Source organism: Protopterus annectens, chromosome 3.part0, assembly GCF_019279795.1.
Source record: "Protopterus annectens isolate FY-2018-M chromosome 3.part0, PAN1.0, whole genome shotgun sequence".
Taxonomy (NCBI): domain Eukaryota; kingdom Metazoa; phylum Chordata; order Ceratodontiformes; family Protopteridae; genus Protopterus; species Protopterus annectens.
Genome location: NC_056731.1, coordinates 527,791,408 through 527,813,298, shown reverse-complemented (window position 1 = coordinate 527,813,298; position 21,891 = coordinate 527,791,408). Strand labels below are relative to the sequence as shown.

At 40.8% G+C, this 21,891-nt stretch overlaps 1 protein-coding gene across 5 annotated transcripts in view; it reads left to right on the top strand.

The window, feature by feature from the left end:
* The window catches only part of TEX10 (testis expressed 10), a 2,069,943-nt gene that overhangs the window by 1,770,699 nt on the left and 277,353 nt on the right, over window positions 1–21,891 (top strand). For all 5 annotated transcript variants that reach the window (XM_044064942.1, XM_044064941.1, XM_044064938.1 and 2 more), the window contains exon 13: window positions 21,415–21,593. In XM_044064942.1, the coding sequence (XP_043920877.1) occupies window positions 21,415–21,593 (179 nt within the window). The remainder of the gene's footprint in view (window positions 1–21,414; window positions 21,594–21,891) is intronic.

The window sequence follows — 21,891 nt, the reverse complement described above, 5'->3', positions numbered from 1 at the left end:
ACAACTGTACTTTTCTATTACGTTTCTGCAGGGGGGGTCAAGTCCCTCTGCACCCCCCCCCCATGTGGGGGTCTCTGTCCCCCATACCCCATGTAAATTATACTTAGAAAACCAAAGACTCTGACGTTTTGGCATTGGGTATGGAGGGTGGGGTAGGTACCTCCGAGGAGCCACCTCGGAAGAAGGCCAAAAAAGTTAGGCCCGACTCCCGTGCTGCACCTCAGGAGTCTGGTGAGACTCTCGAGGCAGGTGTTAGCCCAGGGTCCCATCGGATATCAGTTTCACCACTGGAACCGGGAACCGTGGTGGAAGGTGGTTCAGCTGAAACTCAGAGTACGTCCGCTGAGGTTGCTCAGCCATCAGGCCCTGATGGCGAGGGGGAACAATGGCTTGTGGCGTTAGAGGGGCCTACTATCTCCTTACCATCTACCCCAGTGTCGGCTCCAAAACAGACTGCTACTACTATCCCTCCTAAGAGGAAACAAAAAGAGAAAGAGAGTTACAGAACCAGCACCTGGATGGGGAAGCCTTTTCCCAGAACTTGTTCAGAGCCTTCCAGGCCCTGCAGTCTCAGGTGCTCCAACCAACTGTACCGCCTATGCAGGCCTTGGAGGAAGATCTCTGTTCTTCTGAGGAACCCTAACTTACTGTTCCCAAATTGAGTCTCCCAAGGACTTTGCTATTCCTGTGGAGGAGGACACCATTAGTCCTGATTCTCCTGGGGAAGAATTTTCCTTTGGGGACACCATTAGACTTTTGAAAAAGTATCTTAAATGGCAGGTCTCTGATGTTTCTGAGACTAAAAAGGAGGTATTTTGAACTCTTGCTGATGGACCAGCCTTCTCCATCTGCAGTCCCTCCTCTGCTTCCAGCCTTTCATGTTGCATCTCAGACCCCAGATTCTCAAGCCCAGCATCTAAACGTTCTGATATATTTACAAGGTCCCCCAGGATGCATAGTTCTTGCTAACCCCCCCCCCCCGATGACCAAGCAGTCATTGCTGTGTCAGTAGACAAATTCTTCAGACAGCTGCCTTCCTTTTCTTTATTCCCTGCAGATAAGGATAGCAAATTCATGGATAGACAGGGGAAAAAAATTATACTTCTTGCACACTAGCCATTAGAGCTATTAACTATCAAACCACCATGGCTACATTTGTTCCAGATACCCTGTCCAAGGCCTCTGCATTAATGCCAGATTTTGCTGCTAAATCTCAGCTCTCTGCCGTGTTCTCTACTGCTTCTCAGGTGACCAGACACTCAAGTGCAGTTATGATGCTGCAGAAGCATCATCAGGTTCGGTCCTGAGAAGATACTCCTGGGTGAGACTCCAGCCCTACCCATGGATGTACAAGCCAAATAACTGGATGCACCACTTGATAATAAGGTCCTTTTTGGCACTGCTTCAGCAGAGCTACTTAATTCTCTCCAAGAGAAGGGCAAGGAGTTGCAAAATTTAAAACATTTGCTAGTCCCGCCCATTCTAGGATACCACAGGAACTACCCACAAAGGACCAGTTTTGAAAGGAGGCAGGCATTTCACTCCAGGGCTGCACAACCTAAAGGACGGAGACACCCTAGGAAGCAAACCACTCCTAGACCCTCCTCCGCCTTAACTCCTACTCCCTTTCGCAGACACCTTGTCCCAGGCAAAGCTCCTCCACTGCAACTCAAACACTTTACCCACATCCACTCCCCTGATTACCGCCTCACCCTTTCCATACCTTCCTGGCAGAAAATTACTTTAGAGGCTTGGGTCATTTCCATCATCCAAAAAGGTTATTTTATGACCTGGGGCACACTTCCTCCCTTCCAGGGCACACCTCAACCCCCTTCAAGCCAGATTCACCTCTTCCATCCAATTTTGAATTTGCTCCAAACTCAGGGCAAAATAGAAATTGTCCCTCCAGATCAGACAAGCAAGGGATTTTACTCTAGGATGTTTTTGGTCCTAAGGAAGAATGGTCCTTGGAGACCAATTCTGGATTTATCTACCCTGTCTACTTCTCAAGGTGCCTACCTTCAAGATGCTCACCTTGCATCATCTCTTAACCCTTATCCCCAGCCAAGCCTTCATGGTATCCTTGGATCTGAAAGATGCCTACCTTCATATCCCCATTCACTCCCGCTACAGGAAATTCCTATGCTTCTCAGTAGGTTCCTTATTTTTCAGTTTTCTGCATTGTAATTTGGGCTCTCTACAGCTTCAAGAGTGTTCACAAAGTGTCGAGTTCCGGTTATTTACTGCAGAATGCAGGGCTTACAAATATATCCCTGCCTAGATAACTTGTTAATCCTACACCAGAACTGCCACTCCCTTTCCCCATCACCTACACATGGTGTACAAGACTTTGGCAGACCTAGGGTTCACAGTGAACCAACAAAAATCTCAAGTGACACCTACCCAAGATCTTGTCTTCTTAGGATGCAGAATAAGAACAGAAAAGATGGCAGCCTTCATCCCCTGCCAGAAGGTGGAAGCCCCTTACCCATTGCTACCAAACTCTATTTCCCTCCACACTCTCAGCCAGGGAATTTCTGAGGGTCCTAGGGCACATGGCATCCTTGATTCCCATGCTTCCCTTTGCAAGGCTGTATATGAGAAATTTCCAGTGCGTCTTGAAGAAGTTGTGGAACCAATGCTCCCATCATCTGGATGTTTCCCTCCCCCTTCTCCCATGCTTGAAAAAAGAGCTGGAATGGAGGGTTTCAAACATCAGCCTCAATCAGGGCATACCCTTGCAGATTTCTCCACCCTCACAACACCTCTACACAGATGCGTCAGATCTGGGTTGGGGAGCAGTTCTGAAAATCAACAACCAGAAAATATTTCAGGGAGAGTGGTCCACCCAGAGACAAAGGGGATCACATCAGTGTCAAAGAACTGAGGGCCCTTCTCTTGGCACATCAAACATTCCAACAAATTCTCCTACCAGACACCTTGAAGTTAGTCATAGACAATATGACCGTCTTGTTGTATATCAACAAGCAGGGGAGGGACAAGGTCATATCCACTTTGCACCTTGGCAATTCAGATTTGGTCCCTAGCAGTAAAACTACACATTCACTTGCTAGCTGTGTACATTCCTTCAGCAGAGAATGTGATGGCAGACACCCTCAGCACCTTCTCATGAATGGATGCACACAGGAAGTCTTCTTGGATCTTATTCACAGGTGGGGTTTTCCTCAGGCAGGCCTGTTTGCCTCCTCCCAGAACAGGGAAATGCTTCTGTTTTGCACCAGAAATCCACATTCACAGGCTTGGAAGGTGGACTCCTCCTCTTTTTCTTGGCCGGAGATGTCTCTTTATGGCCCCCCGTCTTCACACTGATTCAAAAAGTCGGCCTGAAAATCCAGAGGGACAAACCAAAAATCCTACTGGTGACCCCCTTTTGGCCAAGACAGCATTGGTTTCCCCTACTACACCTACTAGTCAAGGGCAGTCACCACAGGTTACTTCACCGATTTGACCTACTCAAACAAGTTAGGTGGTCTCTCATCCACCCTCCTTTCAGACACCTGTACTCAGATGATGTACTCAATGTCCTGCAGGAGGCCAGCAAACCTAGTACCAGACGAAATTATGTATCAAAATGGAAAAGATTCTCCAGGTGGTGTCTCAAGAACAAACAGGACCCTTCTCTTCCAGTACCCATGGTCCTTTCTTACTTGTGTGAGCTTTTACATTCACGACTGATGTACCCTTCTGTAAAAGTGCATTTGTCAGCCATCTCTGCATGCTTTCCCTTGGTACCACCTCTGGCATCCAGGAGAGATGTAAAAGTCTTCTTAAAAGAGGTCCTTGACATTAGACCCCCTTGACCTATCCTTCCATCATGGGATCTTAATTTTGTGCTCGAAAAACTCACACTGCCTCCATTTGAACCAGCTCACTCAGCATCACTTAAACTATGTACTTGGAAAACAGAAATGTTGGTGGCCCTTACATCTGCCAGAAGGGTGTCAGAAATCCATGCTCTTATGGCTACCCCTCCTTACCTTATCGTCTACATATACAGAGTCTCCCCCAGGACCAATCCTTCTTTCATGCCTAAGGTGGTTAATGAGCACTCCTTGAATCAGACTATTAATCTAACTGTTTTCTTCCCTTAACCTCAAAACTCCTCAGAAAGAATTTTGCATTCCATGAATGTTCATAGATAACTAAGGTATTACCTGGGCAAGACCAAATCCATTAAAAAATCTGACCTGCTTTTGGTCTCCTTTCACCCTAGGGCCTTGGGGGGGGGGGGGAGTGTCAATACAATTGCCTCACTGATTTCTAAGGCAATCCTATACCAAAAATCTAGGCCATATCTATACAGGAAGAATGCAGAGTCCCTGTAATCACAACTACGCAGGTAAAAGCTGCACTCTCTAAAGCCAAAAAACACTGCATCCATGCGAACGGACAACATCCCAGGCTGCGTTTTATACAAACTTCAGAATGAACTGGCTCCCTACTTAAGCACCATGTTCAATAATAGCCTCGTATCAGTCTTTGTGCCCACTGAATGGCGCACAGCAACAGTTGTCCCTCTCCATAAAGGGGGAGCCAACACTGATCCCGGGAACTATCAACCTATTAGCCTGACGAGCCTGGTCTGCAAGGCCATGGAACGTATCATCATGGAACTCATAAACAAAGACATTGGTAACCTCCAAACTCTGGATCCCACCCAGTTCGGGTTTGTGAAAGGCAGATCATGCCCCCTGAACCTGATTGACTTGTTTGAGGCAGTCACCAAAGCCGTTGATGAGGGTAAGGTGGTTCACACAGCCTGTCTTGACCTCGTCAAGGCTTTCGACACCATCCCCCATTCTGGAATTATAGCTAAACTCACTAAACTAGGTATAAATCCCTACGTCACAAGATGGGTTGCCAACTGGCTCACTGACAGAGAACCCACACTGTAAAAGTTGCAGACTCCAAATTTGACCTCAAAGCAGTGACAAGTAGAGTACCACAGGGTTCTGTCCTGGGACCTCTCCTGTTTGGTATCTACTTCTCTGAAGTACAGGCCAACACAGAAGGCCTCTGGCTAACGAAATTCGCAAATGACTGCAAACTAGGAGCCATAGTCAAGTCCCCAAATGATGTGGACATCCTACAGAAGGGCCTCGCTGAGACAGATGCCTGGTGTCAGAGCCATGGCCTCAAGCTCAGTACCAAAAAGTGCAGTGTCATCCCCTTTGGTAAAAACTCTGTACCCATGAACTACCACATAGGCATGAATCTACTTAACACCGAATGTGTGATAAAAGACCTTGGGACCCAGGTGGACAGTAGTCTCTCCTTTGATAGTCACATCGCCACAGTAGTCAGGAAGTCCTTCTACATGGCACACCTCATCATAAAAGGGTTCTCATCCAGGAAAAAAGGTCATTGTTCCCCTCTACTCGACACTCATTAGACCCATTATAGAGTACAATGCTCCTGTTGGAATGTACCTCTCAAGACAGAGATTTTATCACGCAAAAGAAACAAGCTTATACGCGACATGAAGGACTACGAGAGTGGAGTCTTATTTTCATGGCAACGCGATACTTCACGTAGCAGATCCAAGATTCTATAAAACCCGCGAAATCAATGGACACAGCGCAGTGCTTCAGCGTCCTCAGGGGAACGGGAAAGGAATTATGTAAAAAATGTGACTTTTTCTAACTTTACTAATGGACAAAGTGAAATAGATTGCATTAATGGCTCTTCTTCTAACATTCCTGCCGCTGATGCTTCCTTTCAGACCAATAAATCTGGTCGAGGGAGAAATGGGCGAAAGGGCAGAAATCGTTTTAAGGAATGAGCGAGTAAGTAATTCATATGAGGATAATTTATGCTTGGTTAATTTGTCTAATTTAACTGTAAACCAAGCTATGAGATCTGTATTATTAAAGGGAAGTAAGTTTGTACCAACTTTTTTTTCCTCATTAAGTGATATTTATTTTGAACTTAAAAAATTTGTAAGAAAATTATATTTAAAAGTTTTTTTCTATAATGACAATAATATAAATACAAGTGATGAAATTTGTGAAATTGATGTTCATAATACCACTACTGAAAGTGATGATAATGAATTATTAAATTTATCTGTTTACGACTATGAAAATGCTGATTTTGACTTAGTCTATGAAGACACACTTGATAATATTAAGGATGGTGAAATGTTTTTTACGGGCTATGGCAAATTGGCTATTCCACATTTTGCATCTGAGAGTACTTTTACACCTTACATTAAAGTGCCTGCAATTTCTACTTTTTTCAGAATAGTATTCAAGGAAATAACAGTGTTAATGGAAAGTCTGAAAAATGTACCAAAATATTATAATCTGAACAAAGATGAATGGATGGCTTTAAAACATTTGAAAAAAATAAAAACGGAGTTTATTTTTAAATGGGCAGATAAAGGTGGCAATTGGGTAGTTTTAAACAAATCAGATTATTGTGAAATGGTTTATGATTTGTTGAAAAATCAGGATGAATATCTATGCTTGAGAAAGGACCTGATTGTTGAGTTCAACAGTGAATTGTTGAATCTCTTGGAAAGAGGGGAACGTCTTGGTTTCTTTAACCAAAATGATGTATGAAAGTTGTATGTAAGAAAACCAATGACGCCAACCTTTTATGCATTACCGAAAGTGCACAAGAATTTAATCAAGCCACCAGGAAGGCCTATAGTTTCAGGCAAAGATTCTTTTTTGAGTAAAGTTAATATTTTTTTGGACTACCATTTAAAAAGTCACCTTTCTAAAATTTCAGCTCACATCTCCAACACTCAGGATTTATTAGATAAAATTGGTAAAATCAAATGGAATAATAGTTACTATTGGGTGACTATAGATGTGAAGGCATTATATACTAACATTAATAAAAGGTGGGGACTTGAAGCTGTCCAAAACATGTTGGGAGACGGTCCTAGAACCTCTTTTTTGATACAAATGTTGGAATTTTGTCTTTCCCATAATTATTTTCATTTTAATAATGACTTCTACCTTCAAACTAAAGGGACGGCTATGGGGGCTGCTTTTGCGCCCTCATATGCCATCCTTTATATGGGTTATTTTGAGAAGTTATATATTTATCTAACTTCTTTTTACCAAAAAAATGTAATATTCTATAAGCGGTTTATTGATGACCTCATTTTGATATGTAGTGGTGAGATTACTGAATTTCTAGAATTTTTTGAAGAATTAAATAATAATGGTCAAGGTTTAAATTTTTCTTATGAAATTGACAGAAACAGGATTAATTTTTTAGATATAACTTTGTTTCATGAAGATGGAAAAATAGGGTATAGACCTTATAGGAAAGAAACTTCTGTAAATATGTTCCTACATGCAGAAAGTATGCATCCGGAACATTTGATTTGGTCTCTACCTTTTGGTGAATTTCAAAGGATTTATAACCACACTAGTGATGTTAATGATAGGTATTTTGAACTAAGTAAGGTAGAATCAAGATTATCCAAGAGAGGTTATAAAAATGACCATTTGCTATTTTCTAAAAATAAAGTACTAGGAATTACAGACCACTTTGAATTTGAACATCATAAAGGTAGACAGGAAAGACAAAGACCTTTAACAATAGAAAGAAAAAATTTAGTAACAAGGGGAAGAAATGAAGATGACACTAAGACTAGTGAGTTTAAGCTATTTTTTGTCACGAAATATTCCCCTTTATCTAAAGAATTATGTAATATTATAAGAAAATATTGGTATCTGATTTGTGAGGATGAAAATATAGGTTCTATGTTTCACAAACATATAATTTTCTCTTATAAAAGAGGGAAAAATCTGAAGGAGTTATTAAATTTTAACTTTCTCAGTAAAGGTGAAGAGGAAATGAATGATAATACTGTAGGCACTTATATATGTGGACAGTGTAGTGTTTGTAGCAGAATTGACAATATAACTAATATCAGTGGTGTGTCTTTTAAAGCTAGATATCGTTTCAATTGTAAATCAGTGGGAGTGGTATATATTTTGGGTTGTTCATGTTTCAACACTTGGTACATAGGACAAACAAAAAGAATGGTTCGTGTCCGAATTTTGGAACATATAAAAGATATTAGGAACAAAAATGAATGTAGTCCGGTGGCCAAACATTTTCTGGAAAAACATAAAAGTGACCCAAGCAGTTTAAAATTTTGTGTTCTGGGTAAACCTTTTAATTGTGAAAATGGGGGACTATTAGTTCAAAAACTCCTCGAATTAGAGACCAGAATGATTCTGAAATTTAATACATTGAAACCATATGGACTGAACTTGGAATTAAGTATTTAATATTAACTAATTTTCCTATATACAAAGAATATATATAAATATTGATTGTTAAATAAGTTGTTCATAAAATTATATTCAAATTTCAAGCCTTAAAAAATCTTTTAGTCATTATAGATTAACTTGATATTTGATAAAAATTTATATGTTACATTTTTTCATATCTTAAACATATTTCTGTGCATTTTTACATGGTTAGATATAATATATAGGAATATATACACACAATATTTAATGAATAATATTTGTTTTTTTAAATAGTATGAATTACTTTGAAGCAATCAATATGAAATTCATTTTCTCTCTCACACACATTTTGTCATACTTTTTTACATACATGGAATTCTATAGTTAGAGAATTGCATTTTTGAAGGTAATTTGATGTTGATTCTATCTTTTAATGTTGAGATACAAAGAAAAAAATACTGGTAGAGCACTTTAAAATTTATTCATGAAATGATGTAATTGAATAATTAGTGCTGATTAACTTAAAAAATTTGTATAAATAACAGTTAACAGCACTTTGTATTTGTGATCCATTTGAAGGCGAAAAGCCGAGGTACCAGATCGCAATAAACGCTTTACTGGCATGGTGCTGGTTGAATTTGTGTTTTTCTTTGTACCTCTCAAGACATCTGCAGCAGCTAGAAAGGCCACATAAGTACCTCACAAAGAGGATTACTGGGCTCAAACAAATGCCCTACACTGACCATCTCAAAAAACTCCAGCTTTACTCTGTAGCATATCGCCTACTCAGAGGTGATCTCTGCCTAACATATAAACCTATGTCAAACCCAGAGCTGTTGGACATGCTACACCTAAAGAAATCCCAATCCCTCCGAGCTACACACTCTAGGGACCTAAACTTTGTCACCACAATAAACAGGACATGCTGGAGGGATCAATTCCTGTCCCAGAGACTTCCCATTCTCTGAAACAGGCTACCCATCTATGTCAAGCAAAATTCTTCATTAGCACTCTTCAAGAAAAATCTTGATGAGTGGCTGGGAAATAGGAAATACACCCCGGGGATCACTTCTGTGTCTCTGCTCGACAGTAGCACAGGAAAATAACTTTCTTGGGTGGTATACGCCAGGGAACCTTGTTGGCTAGGCTTACGTAGGCCCTTGGGCCGATAACCTAGTACCTACTTATGAACTTATAATCTGTTTTTGCTATTCCTTTCATGGAAAATAATTAAATTCCAATGTGAGAACTCACTCTATTAGGGCAGCTGCTTCTTCAGCAGCCTTTTTTTAGGGGTGTTGACAATGCTTCCATTTTGAAGGTGGCCACTTGGTTTTTTGTACATACTTTTATCAAGCACAGCAAACTAAATAAATTTGATTTCTGGAGCCAGGGTTGGGTTTGCAAGGTCAATTTTACAGGATCTCATTGACTCCTACCTCCCAACCTGCCTCCAAGGCTCCTACCGAAAGCTTTAGTACTCTCCCTACTGTTATGAATACTGGAACATGAGAATAGAAGGACATAGAATAGTTGTGTAACAACTTACCATAACCTTAGATGTCCTTCTTATATATGTTGTAATATTTAGTCCCCCCATCCCTTCTTTCATTTGTTCATCCTTTCTTGTGTGGGATTTCCCTTGCTTCCTTACAAACAAACAGGGCACAGCATCAACTACTACATACCTCTATAATACATTTACCTCATTGATTGGTGGTATATGTGAATCTGAAAAACTTCCTTTCATCTTGTATCCCAGGAGTACTACTGTATACGATAGTCAGCTCTTGGTTGGGTACGTGCAGACGTCACTTTTATAGCCGACGTTGGTTTATTGCTCTGGTATGCGATGTCGCATGTACCCCTTATCCTAAGACTTTGGTATATTGGATGGATGTCCGGTGCTGCAGCAGCCACCTCTCTACAGTTATGAATACTGCAACATGAGAATAGAAGGGCATAGAATAGTTGTGTAAGAACTTACCCCATAACCTTAGTTGTCCTCCTGTTCCATGTTGCAGTATTCAGTCCCCCCCTCCATCCCCCTCTTACTCTGCTTTTCCATCTGGAGTGACTTTCCCTACCATCTCTCCATCCAAACAGGACACTGCAACAGGCACATATATTTATTAGGATCCTTTGGGCTGGTGGCATATATGGGTCTAAAAAGCTTCCTTTTCTTTGCTTTCCAGGGGAACTACTGTATGCAGCAGTAATTTCTGAAGGGGGTACATGCAGACGTCACTTTTATAGTCGACGTCAGTTCATGGCCCTGACGAGCAACATAGCACGTACCCCTTCTCCTAAGACTTTGGTATACTGGCCGGATGTTCAGTGCTGCAGGTAGCCACCTCCCTACAGATGTTCTTCATGTTTTACTGTTGCAGTCATTACATTTGGGTAATCTGCTGGCAAGTTGCCTTCAGTCGGCTTGGATAACAAAGTCTTGGGTCCTGCGTCTGTTGCTGTCTCCTCTTCCATGACATCAGGTCGTCAGGGGTATAAAACATGCAGCCAACACCATTTTATTCAGTCTTTCTTGCCTCGCGGTGCCCGAAGCAGAAGCAGTTGGCAAGTGCCGGTCGGCCGACTCCTGAAATTTTCACATTCAAGTTTCAGAACCGAAGTCTTCAATTAAAGCTAAGTACCCCGTTGGGGAAACTTTTTCTTGCTCCTTACCGATGTCAGTAAAAGTTAATAATTGCATTACTTGTGGGAAACAAATACCTCATAAGGATTTTCATTTGTACTGTATTCCTTGCCTAGGCCCAGATCATAATGTGCCTTGTTGTCGGTTTTGTGCTAAATTTAACCAACGCACTATTAAGCGTCGGTATATTTTTGCTTCAAAATATTTTGGATCCAGATTTAATTACCCTGAAATGTCTGACTACCGGAGTTCACAAAAAATGCAAAGAAAAAGACAGATACAGACAGTCGAGGTCCAAAACCGATGAAGCTTCTAAGCCAGTCGCCGGTTTGCTGGTACTCAGGTGCTTTCGCAGCTCCTGATACCCACTACTTTTGAGTCGCAGGCCTCTACCGAGATCCATGCAGATTTGGTATGTCACGCGATTCTCGGAGTATTGAACCCGCAGAAGTCTCTCCCTTAGATAGGTCCGGAGCTGCTGAGCAGGCACCGGTTTCTGAGGGTGTTTCAGGCCTCAACATTTTTATATAAAACCGATGCCAGCTTCCAAAAACAAAAACAGCTTCTAAGTCTATAAAACTGATGCATGAGCCATGTGCTCAGGCCCCTATGCCTAAAAAACAGATGATCAAAATGGCTGAGGACTTAATTACCTTGATGAGGAGTTCCTAACCCCCCCCCCTGCTGAGAGGCCTAGGCAAGACACTGATTATGAATCTTCAGATCAGGTTTCTATTTCTTCTGATCAGGAATTTTCTATACCACCGTATGAGGATTCAGATGCAGAAGAATCCATCCCATCTGCATCTCCTCCTGAGGATTATTCTTTTGGAGAAACCTTGCATACCTTAAGGGAACATTTTCATTGCGAGAGTCAGGATTTCTCTGAATCAAAAAAGAGGCTTAGGAATTTCCTCCTTCCTCAGCATAGGCCTTTGGCTATACCTCCTGTATTAGACATTGTTGATGTGTTTTCGGAATCAAGCATGGCTCCTGATTCCCTACCTCCGGCTCCTAGTAAGCCAGACAGGTATTACAGGGTTCCCGACTACCACAAATTTCTATTCAAAAATCCTGCTGCTGATCCTGAAACTATCTCACAGGGTCCCAAAGGTGTAAAGGCCTCTACAGCCAAAAATCCTATCCCCCTGATAGAGATTCCAAGGCACTGGATAGATCGGGAAAGAAGGTTTATACGTCTGAAACCTTGGCAGTTAGGGCCTTAAACTGCCACTTTCATATGCTTAAATATCAACAGCATGATTTATGGGCCTATTGAAACAGAAAATGATGTTGATTTCTGATTGTGTGGAAAATAAAGTATTACAGGAATTATTGCATGCAGCAGAACAGGTTGGAAAGCATACTTTGCGATATGGTTTTGATTCCTTGGAGGCCTCTTGCAGGGCTGCAGTTACTGGGTCTGTGATTAGAAGGCATGCCTGGCTCAAGGAGCAAAATCTGCTTGATCATGTTAAAGCTAAATTGTCGGATGCCCCTTTACAGCATGATACTCTGGTAATAAGGCAGAAGAGGTTTTAAAGAAAATGGAAGACGAAGCTAAATCTATGCAAACTGTAAAAGATTTCTTACAAGTGCAGCCACCCTGATTCAGTAGTCAGTAGCCTACTAAAAAATTGGTTCTTTCCTGTATCCAACAGAGCCTTTCAAGGCAAATCCAGGTGCTCAAAAGGCTCTAGATACCAATCACAGGGTTCTTACAGGTCAATGAATGGGGTGCCTCCACCTCCAAATCTGGAGAAAGCAAAGCACAAACCTACAGTAAGCAGTCTCAATGACTTCCCTCTACCATCACAAAGCACTTATATTTTGGCAGTCCCCTTGGGGGGGAAATTAGCACATCATGCTCAAAAGTGGCAGTTAATTACCCAGGACAAGTGGGTATTAAACATAGTATCCCAGGGGTACAGATTTCATTTCCATACTTTGCCAATTCCAAACGGTTGGCCAGATCTGCCACAAAATCAATGGGCAGAGGCTCAGAAACAAGTTACATCCCTCATGGATATGAGGGCTATTCAACCAGTACCAGAACAGGAAAAAGGACAAGGTTTCTACTCAAGAATGTTCCTGGTACCCAGAAAAGACCATGCCTGGTGTCTAATACTGGACTTATTGATTTTGAACATGTTCCTGGACATTTCAAAATGCTGATTTTACAACAGCTACTGCCCATGCTGGGCAAGAACGCTTGGTTAGTGACTCCAGACTTAAGAGGCATACCTGCATATCCCAATAAGGGAATCGTGCAGAAGATGCCTCCACTTCAAGGCAGGTTTTATGCATTACCAATTCTCTGCACTGCCCTTTGGCTTGTCTACTGCGCCCAGGGTCATTACAAAGTGCCTGGCACCAATAATTGCATTTTGCAGACAAAGAAGCATACAAATCTATTCTTACTTGGACAACTGTCTCATTCAAGCAGAGAACAAGGGCATTCTTCTTCAACATCTGGTGTTTGTAAAAAAGCTTCTAACATGCCTAGGGTACACAATAAATGAAAAGAAATCTCAAATGGTACCCTCTCAAAAAATTACATTCCTGAGTACAAGCTTGAATACAACTTCCCAGATGGATTACCTTACGCCAGACAAAGGCAACTGACTGTATACTTCAAACAGATGGCAGCAAAAACCCAGTTATCTGCAAGACAAATTCTGCAGGCTTTGGGGTTCATGGCATCCTGCATCCTACTAATTCCATATGCAAGACTGCATATAAGGAAACTTCAATGGTACCTAATAAGCTTATGGAGTCAACATTGTCACAGTCTGGAAACAATGATTCCACTCATTTCCTGCCGACAACAGGAGTTTCTTTGGTGTGCAGAGACATGTCACCAAAACAAAGGCCTGTCATTCACTCTACCCCCTGCCACCCAAACCCTAACTACAGACGCATCAGACTATGCTTGGGGGACCCACCTGATGGGGAGATGCATTCAGGGCATATGGAACCCAAACCAAATGCATCTGCATACCAGAAAGAGATGCTAGCTGTTCAGAATGCCCTGACAGCCTTCAAGGATTTACTTCATCCAGGACAACTACTGATAAAGACGGGCAACACCACAGTTATGTGGTACATAAGCAGGGGGGTACACATTCCTACCCCCTTTGCAGACTAGCCATGGCATTGTGGGACACATCCTTGACTTACCAAGTACATCTTCAAGCTCAATTCCTGCCAGGAAAACAAAATACTCTGGCAGACGACCTAAGCAGAAATCTTATGACCCTCACGAGTGGAAACTGGATCCACAAGTCTTCAGTATGGTAACACAGAAATGGGGGAGCCCAGACATAGATCTATTTGCCTCTCCCCAAAATTATCAATTGAGCAAATTCTGCACAAGGACGTATCCCAGACAAGCATGGAAAGTGGATGCCCTATCTTTCATTTGGAAAAACCTATCAGTCTACGCCTTTCCTCCTCTGCCTCTTCCTCCCAGGGTCTTACTAAAGGCCAGACAGGAAAAAACAAAAATGATCCTAATTGCTCCGGACTGGCCTCGCCAGCACTTCTACCCAATTCTAAGGAATATGTTGCAACTCCCTCCTTGGTTCTTGCCTCAGATACCTCATCTACTGTCTCAACAGAACAATCAAATTCTGCACACTCTGCTCCAAACTCTGAACCTGGCAGCATGGCTGATTATGTAGTTATTCAAACAGCACCTCTCCGTAAATTTATTATGGATGTCATTTTGGAAGTCAGAAGGCCTAGTACTAGAAAATCTTATGCTGATAAATGGAAGAGATTATGTGCTTGGAACCAAGCACAAGGAACAGACTCAGCAAAACCAAATATCCCTCAAATTGTTCAATACTTGACTGAGATGCTTGACAAGGGCCTATCCTTCTCTTCAATAAAAATCCATGCCCCTGCCATTTCGGCACAACACGGAGCCTCCGATCTTCTCTCATCCTCTGCTAAAGCAGTGTCTTAGAGGGGCAAAAAATTTAAGGCCTCCCAGATCACCAACGCCTGCATGGGACCTCAATTTTGTGCTGGAAAAACTCACCCTGCCTCCTTTTGAACCCGCAGCTACTGCAGGTATAAAGTTTTTATCTTGGAAAACCGCTTTCCTTTTGGCATTTACTTCAGCAAGAAGGGTTTCAGAACTACAGGCTCTCATGGCTGTGGAGCCTTTTACTACATTTCACCCAGAGAAGGGTGTCCCTCAGGACCAATCCTTCCTTTATGCCTATGGGTGGTATCCAGTGTGGCTCTTAACCAAACTATTCACCTGCCAACATTTTACCCAAATCCGCAGAACAAGGGGGAGCGGATTCTGCATTCATTGGACATACACAGACAACTAAGATTCTACTTAAACAGGACCAAATCTCTAAGAAAGTCTGAGCAACTACTGGTGGCATTTGCATCAGGATCAGAGGGAAAGGCTATATCAAAGCAGACTATTTCTAAGTGGATAAGCCACTGCATTCGTTTCTGCTACTTGCATCATGGTAAACCTGTACCCAACGGAATCCGGTCACATTCCACCAGAGCTGCCTCTACTTCAGCAGCCTTTCTCAGAGGAGTTCCAACCAAAGACATTCTAGAAGCGGTTACTTGGATCTCTGTTCATACCTTCACAAAGCATTATCATTTGCCTCTCTTTTCTAAATCCAGGACAGGTTTTGCCACTGCAGTTCTGCAGGGCCTTATAGCCGCTCCTAATGCTATTTAGTTCCATCCTCCCATCCATAGCTTTGGGATTCTACCCAAATGTAATGACTGCAACAGTGAAACATGAAGAACATAGTACACTTGTGTACACTTACCGTAAATGTAGATGTTCGAGTGTATTCACTGTTGCAGTCCTGGTTACCCACCTGCCATGCCCCTTTTCTACAACTTTTCTTTTCAACTATACTCTAAAGCCTTTGTGGTGTATTTGCTTTTAGATTAAGGTAAAGTTTGTTACTAAGTCCATTTTTGTATATATTGCTGTTTAGTTTTATATATATATATATATATATATATATATATATATATATTTATTTTGCTCCACATTTGGGGGGCACCTGACATCTGGGGCAAGAAAAACTGAATAAAATGGCATCTGCTGCATGTTTTATACCCCTGACGTCATGGAAGAGGAGACCGCAACCGACGCAGGACTCAAGACTTTGTTATTCAGGCCGACTGAGGACAACCTGCCAGCCGATTACTCAACTTTAATGATTGCAGCAGTGAATACACTTGAACATCTACATTTATGGTAAGTGTACACAACTGTACTTTGAGTAATGCAACATGGAAGATAAGGCCATCTAAGGTTATGAAAAGTTCATAGGTAGGTACTAGGCTATTGGCCCTAGGGCCTATATGAGCCTAGCCAAAAAGGTGCCCTCGCTTTCGCCACCCAAGAAAATTATTTTCCTATGCCCCTGTCAAGCAGAGCCACAGAAGTGATCCCTGGGGTGAATTTCCTATTTCCCATCCAGTCATCAAGATTTTCCTTGGAGTGCTAATGAGGAGCTCTGTTTGACATAGCTAGGTAGTCTGTTCCAGAGTATGGAAAGTGTCTGGGACATGACTCTATCCCTCCAGCATGTTCTGTTTATTGTGGTGACAAGGTTTTGGTCCCTAGAGTGTGTAGCTCAGAGGGATTGGGATTTCTTTAAGTGGACCGTATCCAACAGCTCTGGGTTTGACATAGCTTTGTATGTTAGGCAGAGATATTTCAGAAATTTTATGAAAATTTGTATAAAGCAGAAAGAAGTATGTGGAAACCCAGAAAAGGCACAAATAGAAATATTTACAAAATGCAATCGCACCAAGGTTAGAGAAAGATTAGGCTCAACAATAAACAGCCAAGATTGGAAGAGATGAGAAAACTGATGAAGTAAAATCAGAGAAATCTTCAAACATTTAGGGGGATCAGCAATGAAGGCTTTATTACCCAGTCATAGTAAACAACTTTCAGACACAGCTTCATATAGATCAGTTTTAATTGTAAACAATGACAGTGTTTGTGACTTTACTACATAAAAAATAAAGGTGTTGCCAGAATTGATAGAGATGGATCAATGTGATAATGTAGATGGAGACAAAGAAAAATACAGCTCTTATTGGTGGATGTTGATGCAGAGAATACATTCTGCAAGAGTTAATGGGGGTTTTATGAAAATAACGAGGGAAGCATTTGCATTCCCTGATTAAAAAATAGGGTTAATTTGGAGGATGCACAAGAGCAAGAAAGAAATATTAAGGTGGGAGGGTTCCTCTCTGACAAGCTGCATTGAACAGATGAACTAGGTGGAGAATCCTCTTTCCCCTTCATCATCTGCTGTTAGACACTTAACCTCAAGGATATAAACTGGCATGGTAATCAAGAGAGGTTACTTTTATTTGTAGATAAGAATTTGGGACTTCAAATGTCAGTGTTGTGAACATTGTGTGACATTAAGAAATCAACTATGACTAGAGAGATACAAGCAGAGAAAACTTGTTGCAGGTGCGACATTTTATCAATCATGGGCAATACTGTGGATTGTGAAAGAGTTGAAAGAATATGCAAAGGGAAGACAGCAAGAGTTATCTGGGATAAGCAAATCATCTACACAGCTCATGGTTTAGCATAACCCAATCTGAAGATAATTTAAATCCAGGCATTTAAGGTATACATAATTAATGCACAGTATAAACAGAGGTTTACAAATCAAACTGGAAAGGGTGACTATTAATGGGAATGGGAAGGGTGGATTTGGGAAAAAATAACAGGATTCTGGATGCAGAACCTTAAATACAGTACGAATATATTCTCTAGGCATACCTCTCAATTGTACAGATTTTTGCCTCATATTTTTAGTGTTTCTCCTAAAATCTGTACTTTCTGGCAAATAGCTTCAGATTGAAGTCATTAAATAATGACAAACATTTGAGTTTAAGACTTCACATACTTAACAAAATTCATGACAATGCAAAACCTATTATTCTATCAACTTTCTAAGTTTGTAAGAGCAATATTTAAAATCTTTCCCTATTTGTCCCCCTATCATTTTAGACTTTGTCCAGATTTTTTGCTCCAAGAGGTTGAGAGGTATGCCTCTAAGAATGGGAAAGTAACAATATTCCAAAAACTAAAACAGTAATGGAGAAAGAAGATTTTGCCAGCAGGGATGACTGCAAGAAAGATATTATGAAAACAGGCAAGACACAGCTGGAATTTACTGTTGTAAACTGGCAAAAGAACCAAGGCAGTGGGAGCTAATAACTAGAGAAGGAAAAGTTGGATGAATCCAAGCAGATGTTTGGACTGTAAATTATAGATTCTTTATAAACCTCCCCATACTCTGCTCTTATCTGGACCATAATTGAGTATAACACCCCATTCGGCATGTACAGTACTAAGCACCTTCAGCATTTAGAGAGGCCTCAAAGGTTTCTAAAAGAAGATCAAGGGGCTCCAGCATGTGCCTTACATAGACTGATTGAAGTCCGCGTCACTGTACAATGCAGCATATAGACTTGTTAGGGGAGACTTGTGCTTGGCCTACAGAGCAATCCAAGACCCAAACCTAATGAACTTGCTGCATATCCATAAATCAAACAGGACTAGGGCTACCCATTCCAGGGACCTAAATATGGCCTGCGACTTAAATCGGATATGCTGGAGGGACAGATTTATCCCTCAGCGAATGCTGCATCTTTGGAACAGGCTTACCAATTCATGTGAAACAGAGCACCTCTATGACACTGTTGAAGAAGAACCTGGATGACACTGTTGAAGAGGAACCTGGAAGAGTGGATGGAGTACCATAAATTTTTACTGGGGTAGAGCCCACAACCCTCCTGGATAATGGGCAGTCATCACTAGATGCAGTCTTTGGTATTGACTTGCAATTCTATGGTTTTACAGTGGGATGAAATGACTAGGATTAAAATGACATCCGGATCGATAGCCTAGTAATATCCTGTGATCCAATAAAATTAGCAGTTGCCCCTGCAATAGCACTTTTTTTCTGATTTACTCCACTCCTGTGTATCCCAGGAGCATGCTCAGAATGTGTCTGTGTTTGTTATTTTGAGATGCATATAAAGTAACATAAGACATAAATGACACTGTGAGTGATACACAAGTAGTATTGAAGAGCTGATAATCCAGTGCCACCATTCTGTCTAATTCTGAATGAGCACATCTTAATTAGCAGCTTATTATACACATATGAGCCATTGGTAGACTCCTGGTATAACATCTCTGATGTTTAATTGCATATATGATTACTTCTAATATGCACAATTTATGAAGAAAGTTCCGCTACTCTAAATGAGGAAACATTTTGTTGTTAAATAGAAAAATGAATAATTACTCTTGGGTCTGATCTATGCTACATTTGCACAGCATAACTTTAAGTAAAGATGCATAGACCAGAGAGCAGTTTAATGATATGTAATCTCTACTCTGACTATAGCTGTAGCTGATTGTTGCATAATCACGCAACAAATTTGTACATGCTCATCCCTGCATACGTTATCCCTCCTCCCACCGTATATAAGCCCCAATGGAGAATGAAAATACTAAGTGGCACTACAACACATTGTTCTTAGTCACTTTTTGTTGGGTATTAAGTGTAATATTTAATCACACTGTACGCATCATCTTAAATGCTTTTTATGGTTGCACACATTGTGTGCATGTTTAGGGAATGAGTTTTGTCAAGAGTGCCAAAGCCATGAGTCGTGAACCCAGTTCTGTAAGTCTAGTGCAAATTGCGGCCCCCTTGGTGGGTGCTTGGGAAACCAGAATTGAGTACAGGGAATTGTACTGGCAAGTCAAAGAATGCTACAGCCTACCTTGGTATTAATGATATGATATCAATTATTCCTGTTTTAAAATTAAGTGCAGCTAGATTATAATGTTTAATACATTATCATTTTTAAATATCCTTGCATATACCAAGTATTTTTTAAATATAATACATCTTAACATATTTAAATATACTTGAGGGGAGTTGTTTTTCTTGTAGTAAATTCATAGCAATGCTTCATATTTTAAGAATAAAATTTTAGTGGGGAGTGCGGTGTCATGGTTGGTTAATATAGTAATGTATTAATAAACATGCTAATATATTAATATATTCAGCATTTATTGTTTTTATACTAGTTTTTGTTTCATTGACTGATGTTATGTACTTTACTGTTTGTTTAGTATGAATGTTTCAGCCTCAGCATCACTTTATTTTTTACCTGTTTTAATGAGAATAATAATTTTTAAAGATTTTTTTCTGATAGGCTTTTTATAGTCATGTGAGGTGAATAATTTAATAAATATACTAGTGGATATACTTAATAATTAATTGTTCTGAAGAAGTCCCGTTGATAGTAGGGACAAAATCGCATGGTGTTTGACTTGTGTATGTGTTCAACAACTTATTATACATTAGATTTTTGGTTTTTAGATGGATCATATCACATTTTTTATTTTTCGTATGTGGTGTTTGGTGTGACAGTTCCATCTGGGCATTCTTTCTTTTGGTTTTTAGCCTGTGGATTCCCTCTGCCATTTTTGAATTTCTTTCTGATATCCGATCCTGTCAGTTTGCTTAGATGCCTTCTGCTGAGTAGGTCTGTCCCTGTAGTGGTAAAAACTGTTTTCACTTTGGCCGAGTTGTATCTAGTACAAACTAATCAGTCTTTCTGCAGGCGATCCTGTCATAACCTTAGACTGTTCCTTGAGTTGGACCTCAATTTTGTGACCAAGGTACATTCCTCAGCTGTTTCTGTTGATCATGATGATGTTGAGGGCAAAACTGTGGCACTGCAAAAACAAAGGAATGCTTCCTCTCCTTTCTCTTAAAGAATCCCTCTCCATTGTGAAACTTGATCATAAGCCTGCCTTTCCAACATCTGAGTCTGCAGTCTCAAAGGCACTGTAAAGTTAGAAAATGTTTTCCTACTAGCCACCTCCACTGTGTGTAGGACTTCCAGTCTTAAGGAATTATTTTATATGGAATAGTATATGGTCTACCATGGGATTATGTTGAGTGTGTGTGTGCATTTGTACTCATGCAGTCTGCTAAGTGTATAATTGTATAATATGCAGAATATTTGTTCCAGAGACCACCAAGACATAATTTGGGGGGGGGGGGAAGAAAGGCACACTGCTTAGAGTGCAGTGACCTTGGACATCCTTCAGCTGCCCAGAAAGTGTAATGCATGTCGGGGCTGAATGGGTATAGGTAAGTCGGTAGTATATGGGATTTGAGACATATCTGTTTTTTTAGTTTTTAAAGTCAGAGTAAGCCACCCTGCTTTAGTGATATATTAAGTGCTTCACAGAAAGCTCTCTTATACTGAGATTGATTTGCTGCAGGTGTTTGTGGCCATCTGTTAGTAGATCCTTATCTGTTTGGAACTACATTTTGCCTCTGATGGGTACAGATATTGTGAGAATATGCCTTCTATCTCTGCTATTAAATGAGCTGAAGTTTTTGTAACTTTGTTATGCTGTGTTTAATTTTAAGTTTTTCAAAATTGTTGTAGGGTGTTCTAACCATCATACCTGACAGCACTGCTGGGGCAGTTTTGAACACTGTAGGTAAGCTACTGAGCCCAGCCTGTAGTCCCAGTGAGAATCTTCTGAAGTTTCTAGCGAGCTGCTGTTATATTGTACTCCATGTAATATCAGCAGAGAAGAACAACAGTGAGCATGCACCAAAGAGGTAGGTGCATTTGCATTTTCATTTTAAGTTATCGTACTGTAATTATAGTGCTTGAAATTACAGCTGTACTTCATGTGAAATTGTATCAAACTTGATGCCAGAGAATGACATTGTAGCACTGTCTCCAGGATTTTTTTTATCAGAACTTTTGCTTTACATAAGCTGAATAATAAACATCTGTATGTTTTGTCATGAAATATAATTCCTATCTTCTTCTTGGTGCAGAAGTTACATTTCATTTGGAGTTTAGAATGGCGTCTGGCAAGGGACAACCTAACATGGAAGGGAAGAATGTTTT